The 12,696-nt window shown below is 46.9% G+C and overlaps 1 protein-coding gene across 14 annotated transcripts in view; it reads left to right on the top strand.

The window, feature by feature from the left end:
- Positions 1 to 12,696, top strand: part of CABIN1 (calcineurin binding protein 1) — a 257,074-nt gene that overhangs the window by 67,870 nt on the left and 176,508 nt on the right. For all 14 annotated transcript variants that reach the window (XR_006416074.1, XM_044444094.1, XM_044444096.1 and 11 more), the window contains one exon: positions 8,651 to 8,787. Coding sequence is in view for 13 of the 14 variants with exons in the window: in XM_044444094.1 (XP_044300029.1) it covers positions 8,651 to 8,787 (137 nt within the window). In the remaining variant the exon portion in view is untranslated. The remainder of the gene's footprint in view (positions 1 to 8,650; positions 8,788 to 12,696) is intronic.

Raw genomic sequence — 12,696 nt, 5'->3', positions numbered from 1 at the left:
TAATCAGTTTCATCCAAGAGAGTTTGGAGTTGTCCCGCCACCACCCGCTCCAACACCTTGCCCAGAAACGGGATGTTGGCCACTGGTCTATAATTAGTGGCCATCTCTGGATCCAGTGACACTTTCTTCAGGACCGGTTGGACTACCGCCTCCTTTAAAGGGTCAGGTACCCGACCCTCCCTCAGAGAGGCGTTAACCACTTCCAAGATCGAGATCCCAATCCCGTGCTTGGAATTATTTATTAACCAAGACGGGCAAGGGTCCAATAGGCAAGTGGTGGGACGTACTCATCCAAGCAGCTTGTCCACATCATCAGGCTGCAATAACTGAAATTCATCCATTAATTTTGGACCAGACGGCAGCATTGGTGTCTCCCCAGAAACTTCTGAGTCACTATTAGCGTCTAGCTCGTGACGAATCTGAGCGATTTTCTCTCTGAAATGCTTGGCAAAGTTGTCACAGCGGGCCTTCGAGGGTGGAACCAGATCTTTCTTAGGACCTGGACAAACCAGGCCTTGCACCACTCGAAAAAGCTCCGCCGGACGGCATTTTGAGAAGGCAATGGAAACGGAAAAGAATTTCTTTTTCGCCGCCCTCACTGCCACAGCATAGGCCCGATAATGGGCTCTCAAGTGTGTTCGGTCAGATTCATCCCATGATCTCCTCCACCTACGCTCTAGCCATCTCCCAGCCTGCTTCATCGGCCACAATTCAGGTGTATACCAGGGGGAAGAGTGGGCTCTGCCTGGCGGGAGAGGACGCTTAGGAGCGATCGTGTCAACAGCCCTGGTCATCTCCCCGTTCCACAGTTCAACCAGAGCCTCGACAGGAGCACCAGTCTTGTCAACCGGAAACTCCCCCAGGGCCTTCAGGAATCCATCCGGATCCATCCAGCTCCGGGGGCGGACCTACACAATCGGGTCTGCACCCTTACAGATGGAGAGGCTGCTCTCGAGCACAAACCTCACCAGGAAGTGATCTGACCATGACAGGGGAGTCAAACATAAATTCCTCACCCTCAGACCACCCTCTCCCTGCCCCGTCGAGAAAACCAGGTCCAGAGTGTGTCCATGTTCATGGGTTGGGCCGGTGACATGTTGAGACAGCCCCATGGCTGTCATGGAGGCCAAGAAGTCCTGAGCTGCCCCGGTCAGACCAGTCTCAACATGGAGATTGAAGTCCCCCAGGGCCAACATCCTGGGGGTCCTCAACACCAGGTCCGAGACGGTCTCTGTCAGCTCAGGCAGGGAGACTGTTGGGCAGAAGGGTGCACGGTACACCAACAGAATCCCCAATCTGTCTTGGTCGCCCAACACCAAGTAGAGGCACTCCAGCCCTGGCCTCGAAGGGACCGGAAGTCCCATGAGGGAGATGGAGGCTCGGTAAACCAAAGTGACCCCCCCTCCCCTCCCCTCCAGGTGTGAATGGTGCTGAACCAGATACCCGGGCAGGCACATTTGAGAGAGGGCGACATCCCCCCCTCTCCCGCCCAGGTCTCTGTTATGCAAGCCAGGTCGGCTCCCTCATCCACAATCAAGTCATGGATGAGGGAAGATTTATTGTTGACCGACTTGGCATTGAGCAGCAGCACCGTCAGGCCTGAGGGGCGGTTGACAAGTCTACCTGGAACCCTCTGGCTGGGGGCAAAACCAGAAGGAAGGACAGGTGTCAGCCATCTGTCCCTCCTTCTTCTACGTGGACACGTTAAGCCCCCACTGCTGTTATGTCCGTTGCCCTTGATCACCCCAATGGCGGCGCCCATGCGCTCCCCAGGAAACACAAACATCGACATGGCCAGGGACAACTCCATAAAAACAAAGTAAAACAGATTAAAATACAATAAAATTATAAAAACAACCAAAACTCCCCATTCGCTCGGCGGTGCGCCCCAGTCTGGCGGTGGTGGCAGCAACTGCGCAGCGCGGCAGGTAGACCAAGCCGCGGAATGCGGCCGATGTCCGGGGGGGAGGGAGCTCCAAGCCCGCCCTGCCCTAGGCCAGGTCCGGTGGGTTAAACTGGCGCCCGCCCATGTGCCCCGCCCCAAACCGGCGTCGCTCTCACCGGCACGGGTGGGGGGGAGTAGGGAGGGGCACGGAAACCCATCCGGTGGCAAGATGGCGGCACCCTCCTCCGCGCCGTCGGTGTCGGGCCGGGCATGGCCCTGGTGTCCTCCGTGCCCGGGGTGGTCCAGCGATGGCTGCAGGAGCGGCGTCAGCCAGCCCCCAGCTTGGCAGTACGCCCCAGTCCGGCGGCAGCAGCAGTGACGGCGACAGCGCAGCGCGGCACAGCAGGTGGACCAATTAAAAAATGGCCCCTGGCCAGCCCAGCCCCCCACTCGGCCCCCGAACAGCTCTCAAACGGCAGCGACTGCCCTTTGGCCGCCGGCCCCGGCCGCTGCCGGCGCTTTATGGGCCACAGGGCCCTCCCCGAGCTCCGCCCCTTCCTGGCGCATCTCTCACCTGTGTGCGGGGGAAGCAGGCTGGAGCCGGGTCCTGGCCTCTGGAGGGCGGCGCGGAAGGAGGTGGGCCCCGTCTGGCGCGCTGGTTCTCCCGGGCCGGTCGCCGGTGCTTTATGGGCCGGAGGGCCCTCCCCGAGCTCCGCCCCTTCCCGGCGCGTCTCTCACCCGTGCGGGGAAAGCAGGCTGGAGCCAGGTCCTGGGTCCTGGGCCGGTAGTCCTGGCCTCTGGAGGGCGGCGTGGAAGAAGGTTGTATCTCGATTGTATCTGCACCTTATGCCACCAAGAAATATTAGATCCTTGTTCTTGTATTTCTTGATTCAATTTCAGTCCTCCATCATTATCCAAAAGGTTGTCATATCTAACCATTGCTTCAAAGTTCAATGCATTTGGAAAAAAGAGCTTCCATAGGTGAAAGCCATCTTGGTAATTTATTATACAATTTTGTCTTTAACTTTTCCCACACTGACAACTTCTAATCTTCTATCCTTTGATTTAGTTCCATAGCAATTATTCACTTTGCCTTCGCCCTTAGAGAGATTAGAAGAAAAATCTTTCTCTTCGGCTTCAATTCAGATAAGAGTCTTCACATACTCTCGTATGTCAGTTGCCACTTAAAAAACTTTAATGGCGCCAGCTTGAAAGTCAAGAAATAACGCAGGCAATCATGTGACAAAAGAACGATGAAACCCCTGGTCCAGATGGGCTACCAGCTGAATTTTACAAATCTTTTGAGGGAATTTTTGCTACCTTTCTCAAAGACATATGTAATGAAGCATTGTTAACTGCTAAAATACCAGATACCTGGACAGAGGCAAATATCACATTAATACCGAAAGAAGATAGGGACTTAACACAGATTCAAAATTACAGACCCATATCATTATTAAATGTGGACTATAAAATTTTTGCCTCTATATTGGCAGAAAGGTTGAAGAAGTTTTTAATAGACTTTATTCATCCAGACCAAAATGGTTTTCTGCCTAAAAGACAAATGAAGAACAATCTGAGGACTATTTTGGATATTCTAGAATACTACGAGACACACGGAAGAATCAATGGCTCTACTGTTTTTAGATGCCCAGAAAGCCTTTGATAATGTTAATTGGCAATTCATGATGCAACAGATGCAACAGATGGACCAAATGGAGTTTGGGGGAAAATGTATGAATGTGGTATCAAGCATCTATCAAAGACAATTGGCCAGGATTTTAATTAATGGAGAACGTACAAGGGCTATAGAGATACAAAAGGGTACAAGGCAAGGATGCCCGCTGTCACCCCTGCTGTTCATCCTGACTTTAGAGGTCTTGAATAGAAATATTAGGGATGACGAGGACATTAAAGGTACTAAAATTAGGGATGGAAAGTATAAATTGCAAGCATTCGCAGATGATTTGGTCTTTATAATAGAGGAACCTTTTGTAACAATCCCTAAACTTTTACAACGGATTGAAGAATGTGAGATTACAGGGATGAAAATAAATAAGGAAAAAATGAAAGTTTTAGTTAAAAATCTTATGCAAGATCAGAAAAAAAGACTGCAAGAACAAGTGGACTTGCAGATTGTCAAAAAGGTTAAATACTTGGGAATCTATCTTACAGCTAAATGCACAACTTTGAAAGAAGACAATTATGATAAATTATTGAAAGTTATTAAAGGTGATGTAGAAAGATGGACAAATTTATAACTGTCTTTGATGGGAAGAATTGCACTGGTTAAAATGAATATACTACCAAAACTTTTGTTTTTGTTCCAAATGATTCCTGTAAAAATTGATAAATTTTTTTTGAGAATTTAAATTTTCAAATTTTGAGATTTATTTGGAGAAAAAAGAAAGCAAGGATTAAACTGAAAATGCTTCAGGAAACCAAAAAGAATGGGGGTTTTGGTTTACCGGATTGGATGTTGAACTATCAAAGCAGTTCAATTCGTCCTTCCCTTTTAAAAGCCATATTTAAATAATATATATTTATCTACTTATGCTTTGCCTTTACACTTCTACCTTTTTTCTTTTCCTTTAGTTCCAGTGTCTGTCCCTCCTGTTGTAAGTCTGTATTCACTGTTTCTCCTTCAGAGTGGTATGCTGTTCGTTCAGCACCATTCCCTCCTTCTTTTGGAGCACCCGATTCTTCCTCTTCAAATGTAAATTTTTCATAAAACTCTTGTGCCTTGAAGATTGAGTCCAGTTTGTATCTTGTAGAGTTCAAGGTGAAAAATATTCCTTCTGGCATTAGCCACCTAAACATGATCTCTTTCTTAGTCAGCTTCATAGTAAGGAATAAATACTTCTTTTGTCCTTCTCTAATCCTTCATGGTATTTGTTTCAAACCAAACTATCCGACTGATTACTGATTGTTGTTGTTAGTTGCGAAGTCGTGTCTGACCCATTGCGACCCCATGGACAACATTCCTCCAGGCTTTCCTGTCCTCCACCATCTCTCGGAACAGTCAGGGTTGATCTCCTCTATGACTGACTGGTTCGATCTCCTTGCAGTCCAAGGGACTTGCAGGAGTCTTCTCCAGCACCACAATTCAAAGGCCTCAATTCTTTGGCGCTCAGCCTTCCTTATGGTCCAACTTTCAAAGCCATAAATTGCAACAGGGAAAACCATAGCCTTGACTATATGCACTTTTGTCAGCAGGGTGATGTCTCTGCTTTTTAGTATGCTGTCTAGATTTGCCATAGCTTTCCTCCCCAGGAGCAAGCGTCTTTTAATTTCTTGGCTGCAGTCCCCATCTGCGATGATCTTGGAGACCAGGAAAATAAAAATATATATTACAAGTATGTTATATATTTTTGTGAATTTTTTGTGTCTATTGAATAAAATGTATATCTTTTCTGGTTCCCATTTACCTCTCTCCAAACTTTTCTTAATCTGTTTTCATTAATAAATCTACTTAAGTCTTATATTTTATGTCTAACTTTGATGAGTCAGATCAGGGGTTGGCAACCCACGGCTCCGGAGCCGCACGTGGCTCTTGAACTCCTCTGCTGTGGCTCTGTCGCTCAAAACACTCACCGGCCCAGCCACTGTTCTGCTTGAAGCTCCACTCAGGAACACAGCGCTAGCTAGTTAAGTAAATTGCTACATTCCTCTGCTAAACAAGCTTCCTGCAGCTCTCACGTTACACGAAACTGAAAAGATTCTCTTTGTCCCAATGTAATCTCCTTCATCTGAATGTTAAAAGCTGTGCTTGGGACCTGTCACAATTCACATCACTTGACTGTTTATCTGCTAATCAGTCACTAAACACCCCCATATCTGCGACTGGCTTTACTGAGCTTTCCCCCCCTCCAACCATGGATAAATCTGAAGAAAAGTTTCTGAAGAAAACCAAACGTTTAATGATATGTGGGTAGATTTATTTGCTTTTACTGCTGACAGACTTACGGGATTTGCTGTTTGCTCTTTAATGCAAGCAGCCCTTTAGCACTGACTTTGATTCTCTTTTGCATCCTCTGAATATCCTTTAAGGTGCAAATTCGATTTTTGTTGTCTATCTTGGATCTCAATCATGCTTTTAGAGACCTGGTCTATCATGGTCATCTGTTTTTTTAACTCTTTATCTTGTTCTCTCACCTGAGCTTTCATGTCTGTAATTATTTGGAGATTCTCTTGATTTTGTTTAGCTAGTTCTTCCATCCATATTATTAATTTTAATATCCAACTTCTTCAGGTCACTCTGCACCTCTTCTTTCACACCATCAAATCCTGAATCCATTTTTTGTCTTTATTTCTCTTACTTCTTGTAGAAACATAACAGAATTGTCCAATTGTGTTGATGGAGTTGTTGATTTTTCTGGTGATTTTTCCGGTAATGTTTTCTTTTTTCCATTCCTCTCTACTCTTTTTAAGCACAAATCTGAGGTTTGTAAGAAGAGTCTTGCTTTACTCTGGGTCTTTGCCAGACTGTCTTCGGCTCCTGCCTAATGTTGTCTGCACTTTTACTATATTTAGGCATACAGTCTACACTTATTATTTCCAACTTAGAGAACTCTTGAATTTAGTGCTCTTATTTGCAGACCACAATTACAATTGAACTTTCAAGCAATATATGTTATAATAATAATAATATGAATCAGTAGCTGCAATTTGACATTTAGCCAGCAGAGGGAGCTTCTTGGCCTCTTCCAACTCTACTATTCTATGATAGCTTTGTCTCTCTTATGATGTGGAGCCCAGAAATTGGACACACTATTTCAGAATTGGACATGCTACCTCTTTGAAGATTGGGACCACTCTTGCTACCCTCCAGTCCTCCAAGTCCAGGAAGTATTTCCCTTTGGTTGCCCCCAGGTGCATCTCCCAACCATCACGGAGGTTGAAATTTCTCATTATAACCCTGTCCCTCTGCTGGAATATTCTTCCAATCTGATCTATTAGAGCATTGTCCAGGGTCTCAGTTTGACCCGGTAGGTGACAATATATCCCCAGTGTCAGGTTCCGGGCCATGACTAGACTTGTCAATCTTACCCTGATCACCTCTACCCAATCCCCTTCTACCTTGCCCCCTGTCTCTCTGCAGTCTATCCTTTCCTTAACGTATAGTGCTACACCACCTCCTTTCCTTAACACAGCATACCCCTATATGTTGTCATTCCAGTTCCGCTTATCATCCCATCATGTTTCTCGTATCCCCAGAAACCTGGGAAACCTGCCTATTCCCAGGAGAGCCTCAAGTTCTTCCTGCTTGATTCCCATGCTCCAAGCATTGATGTATATACCACTCTGTTCTTCCCTGTGAACCCCCTTCCCCAGTTCCCCCAGCCACCTCCTTCCTCCCTGGCACAGCAGGAACCCTCAGTGCAGTAGCCATGCCAGCCCCTGAGACCTTGATCTTGTTCCTTCACCTGACTGATTTTGACTGGTTTCTGGGGATGCTGGTCTCTCCTCTCCCGCCCGATTCTTATAAAGCTCTCCAGATGCAGCTTGCTAGAGCATTCCTGATGGTCCTTTCCCCCACCCCTCGCCAGAAGTCCATCGGCAAGGACCCAGTTGCTGTCGTCAAGAAACCCAGACCATTCCCTCCAACACCATGCCCTCAGCCAGTTATTTGTCTCTGCAACCCTTCTCTCCCTGGTCAGCCTATGTCTGTGGACCAGCAAGAGTGAAGAAAAGGCCATCTGAATCTTCAGTCCCTAGAGTTTCTTGTCCATGCCCATCCATCTATCACGCTCCAGATGCATAAGCCCAGCAGACTTCCCTCGCCTCAAGATCTGGCCAGTACACTGTTGCTTCTGTATCCCTTAGTAAGGAGTTCTCAACAACAATAACCTGCCTTCCTCTTCACCTAGTGGAGATAGAGGGCCATGTCTCAACAGTCACCCCTTGGGCAGCAGCCTCCTGGCTGCATCTGACCCTGGATTGCGCTTCCCACACAGGGCATTGGCATTCTATTGGCCCTGTACCTAGTCCTTCTGCTTGTCCCAGAGACAATTTGTAGGATACAGTGAATGGTGGATTGTTGAGACTATTAACTTTGCCTACCAACTGGCTGGACTGCACTTTCCTGAACAACAAAGGGCACATTCTACCAGGGTGATGTGCAGCTGGCTTTCCATTGCAGGACCTCTAGAGAGCAGTGACATAGTTCACTAGCTCTTTAGTTGCCCATATGTGTGATGCTTAAGACCATGAAGAAGAAAGTGGAGCTGCTTACCTGTAACTGTCATTCTTCAAGTGGTCATCTGTGCATTCACACAACCCACCCACTGGCTCCACGTCAGTATCAACAGCTTTCAGTTCATATACCTTCTTCCTTTCAGACCTGTTACCAAGATGGTGCTGGTCAGGCTGTTACCAGCTCTTCCACCTAATTCTGAGGCCAAAACATAAGTTTCATGAGGGAAACTGGGGAAAATGACGAGTGACCTGCCTTTATATACTAAGGGTAAGGAGGAACAGGGCTCCCACCAAAATGAGCATGACTGGGAAAATCTTCTCAACAACAGGCCCTACACAGGTGCAGAGCCCATATGTGTGAATGCACAGATGAGTGTCAGTTACAGGTAAGCAACCTCAGTTTATTTGCATTTTACTCCACTTTGATTTATGTATGCTTAAAGTAAATCTAGCTTCTGAGAATTATAGGTTTCTCAGAGATTGACTGTAGATTGCCATGGATGTTCTGCTTCATGAGGATTCAGCATGGCCAAAATATTAATGCTTTGCTCTTTGTTCTGCTTTAAGTCTAAGGAAGCTTGATCCAGAAGAAGATGATGGTCCTTTCAGCAGCTATGAAGTCCAATCTGAGGCCAAGGAAGAGAATTTCCAGCACATTGGTTCACATAGAATGTCATTTGACTTGACTACAGGCATGGAGTCAGGTAGGAACTTTCACAGGCTTCTCAGCTTCTCAATCTCTATCAGAGTATCAATATTTCCTTACTATTAGCTTGGTCAGCTCAATTTCTCTATTCAGTGCAGAAAGTATCCATGCTGCAATGCTGCTATCTTAAAGTCAACATCCAGTAATCTGTTTTAGATTTATCATCTCATCTCTATGAAATGTTACTGTTTTAACTGGATTAGTGTCAATCCAGTTTGATTGATTGAAGAAATTAAATGATAAAGCCAGAGACAGGTGTGTCAGTATCAATGCCAGGTACTTGAGAGTAGTATACTTCTGTGTAAATGGACCTTAAAATTAAATGCATGTATCTGCACAAAAAGTATCTATAGAAGGGACTCTGCCTTCCAATTTCTGTGCTGTGTTCTTTAACATCAGGGAGACATAGAATGTTTCTCAAGAATTTAGACCAATAACGTTCCATCTCCTGATTGGTTTCCATAAGACACAGTTGGATACCATACAGTGAGTGTACATGCCTTCCTCCTTCTGTAAAAAAGAGAGAGAGAGAGAGACAGAGAGCGCAAGAGAGAGAACACCACGGCAACTGATACAGAGTTCTCTTTGTCTTATAAATGCTTGAAAATTCATAACTAAATAGTCATACCTATTCACTTGCTCAATACACTTATCATTTGTGGAGCAATGAATGCCTTTCACATCCCCCAGAAAACACTAATTATCTTAGTCTTTTGATGGTTTACCCTCAGACTTTCCCGAAATCCCTTTCACAAGTGCTGCTCTCTAGCCACTTATCCCCCATCCTGTACCTGTGACACCTATTTCTGTGTCCCATGTTCAGGACCTTAGAATCATAGAATAGTAGAGTTGGAAGGGGCCATGAAGCCAATCAGGTCCAACCCCCCTGCAGTTGCAGGACTCCAGATTACATCATCCCACTCACTTGCACTTATCCACATTGAATGCCATCCGATTGTCCCCCAACCACTTCCACAGCCTGTTTACCTACTCCTCAGTTGTGGCCTTCATACACATTCATTGTGGTATCATCAATGAATTTAGTCAACAGACCAGGTCACTGATAGAGGTTGAAAAGAATCAGTCCCAGAACTGAGCCCTGGGGAACTCTGCTAGTCACTGGCTGCCATCCTGATGATTTCCCACTGATAGTCACCCTCTGCTTGTGGTCCATCAACCGTGCCCTAATCTATAACACAGTGCATTGATCCATTCCAAATCGGAACAATTTCTTGACTAGGATCTCATGCAGCACTTTGTCAAAGGCCTTGCTGAAATCCAGGTAAGCCACATCCACCACATCCCCTCCATCTAGCCACCTTGAGACCTTATCTTAGAATTCCACAAGGTTGTCTGGCAGGATCTGTTTTTACAGAATCCATGCTTCATGGCTGCCAGCCTCCCTTTCCTATCTAGGCTTTCTAGAGCTTTCTCTATTATGACTCATTTCATTGTTTTTCCTAGAATGGATGTAAGGCTAACTGGTCTGTAATTCCCCTTTATCCCCTCTACTACCCTTTTTGAAGATTGGAACCACTGATGCCACCCTCTTCTCCTTTGGAACTTCTCCATTTTCCACAAGGCCTCAAAAATAAAGGCCAAAACGCACCCCTGCCAATTCCCGAAATACCCTTGGGTGTAGGCTGCCAGAGCCTGGTGCCTTTGTAACATCCAGGACCCTGAGGAGATCCTCAACTTGTATGGGAGTGACTCCAATCTGTGTCCCCATAACCTCAGCTTATCCAGCCCCCCAGGTATATCTCCCCCAAACCTTCTTTGGGGAGAACACAAAAGAAAAATAATAGAAACATAGAAACAGAGTGATTCAGAAAGGACCTCCCGGGCCATCTAGTCTGACCTCCGGCACCAGCCGGCTCCGCTCACGACATGCCCACCATGTGCACGTCCAGCCTGGCCTTGAACACCCGCACCAATGGGCCCTCAACGACCTCTCGTGGAAGCCCATTCCACACCCTCGGGGTCCTGACTGTCAGGAAGTGCTTCCTGGCATCCAAATGGAACCTTGGCTCCCTGAGCTTTGCTCTGTTGGAGTGTGTCCTGCCTTCCTCTGCAGGGGAGAACAGGTCTCTACCCATCTCCATGTGACATCCCCTCACATTCCTGTATGTCGCCAACAGATCCCCTCTGAGTCTCTTCGCCAGACTGAAGAGACCGAGTTCCCTCAGTCTCGCCTCATACCCCATCCCCAGCAAACCGGCCACCAACCTTGTGGCCCTCTGCTGCACTGACTCTAACCTGGCTATATCCTTTCTGTAATGAGGGGCCCAAAACTGAGCACAATACTCCAGTTGCGGGCGCACCAGAGTCATATAGAGTGGTAGTTATACCTCTCTTGATCTAAAAGCCACACTTCTGGCTATGCAGCCAAGGGTGGCGTTCGCCCTCTTGACCACCACGTCACACTGCTGACTCATGTTTAGCCTGCAGTCAACCAGCACCCCGAGGTCCCTTTCACAAGTGCTGCTCTCCAGCCACTTGTCACCTAACCTGTACTTATGACACCTATTCCTATGCCCCAAGTGCAAGACCTTGCACTTATCCACATTGAATGCCATCCTGTTGTCTCCTGCCTATTTCCATAGTCTGTCCAGATCCTTTTGGATCTGGAGTATCTGCTCCTCAGTTGTGGCCACTGCTCCAGTTTTAGTGTGGTCTGCGAATTTGATCAGCAGACTGTTCACCCCTTCTTCCATGTCGTTAATGAAAAGACTAAACAGGATCGGCCCCAGGACAGAGCCCTGGGGGACCCCGCTTGTCACTGTCCGCCATCCCGATGATTCCCCACTAATGGTTACCTTCTGCTTTTGGTCAGTCAACCGTGCCCTAATCCACCGGACAGTGCTCTGGTATATCCCAAAACTCCTCCTCAAAAACCCTATTTTATCTTTGTTTACTTTTTTCATATGGATCTTATGGTATATTCTGGTTTCTCTGGTTCTACTAATATCAGTATTTATAGTACTTTGAGTAGATACTTTAACAGAATGTCAGAGAAATCTCTCTCTGACTCTTATTGCAGAATTAAACCTGCTAACACCTCAAACCACCCTGCATGGTTTAGACACCCAAGTTGGTTTAAAGGTAAGTGTATAAAGCAGGAGGGAAAGGGAACTGGGATATAGCTTTCACAAAATTCAGATCCTGCAGGATCCAAAGTCAGGCTTTTAAGACCCTTCTCCTTGCTGGTGATGCCAGTTGGCCCCACTCTCCTCTATTTCCTCAGCTGCCAGCAATTATCACCTTTGTCATGCAGAGTAAGAACTCCAAGCAGATATTCTTGGCAGGGAATCATCTTGTGCAGTAAGCCTTGGTGTAAAAATCATAGAAACACAGGAACAGAGTGAGTCAGAAGGAGTCTCCCGGGCTATCTAGTCTGACCCTCAGCTTCAGCTGGCTCCGCTCACGACATGCCCACCATGTGCATGTCCAACCTATCTTTGAACACCCTCTCTGATGGGGCCCCAACGACCTCCCGTGGAAGCCCATTCCACACCCTCAGGGTCCTGACTGTCAGGAAGTGCTTCCTGGCATCCAAATGGAACCTTGGTTCCCTGGAGCGCATCCTGCCTTCCTCTGCAGGGGAGAACAGATCTCTACCCACCTCTGTGTGACATCCCCTGCCCAACCTGTATGTCGCCAACAGATCCCCTCTGAGTCTCCTCTTCTCCAGGCTGAAGAGACCCAGTTCCCTCAGTCTTGTCTCATACAGCATCCCCTGCAAATCGGCCACCAACCTTGCAGCCCTACACTGCACTGACTCTAACAATCATGCCTTCCTTGACATCAGGAATATCTCTTGAGCTAATGGATTCTTTCAATACCCCTTTCCCTGCTTACTGAGATCTCTGCTGTAGATACTGTCTTGAGTGTCTGTCTGTTCAGAACA

The sequence above is a fragment of the Varanus komodoensis genome, unplaced genomic scaffold (assembly GCF_004798865.1).
Source record: "Varanus komodoensis strain SLA01 unplaced genomic scaffold, ASM479886v1 scaffold44_1, whole genome shotgun sequence".
Classification (NCBI taxonomy): Eukaryota; Metazoa; Chordata; class Lepidosauria; order Squamata; family Varanidae; genus Varanus; species Varanus komodoensis.
Note: the sequence above shows the minus strand (reverse complement) of the source record. Positions and strands in the feature narration are given on the sequence as shown.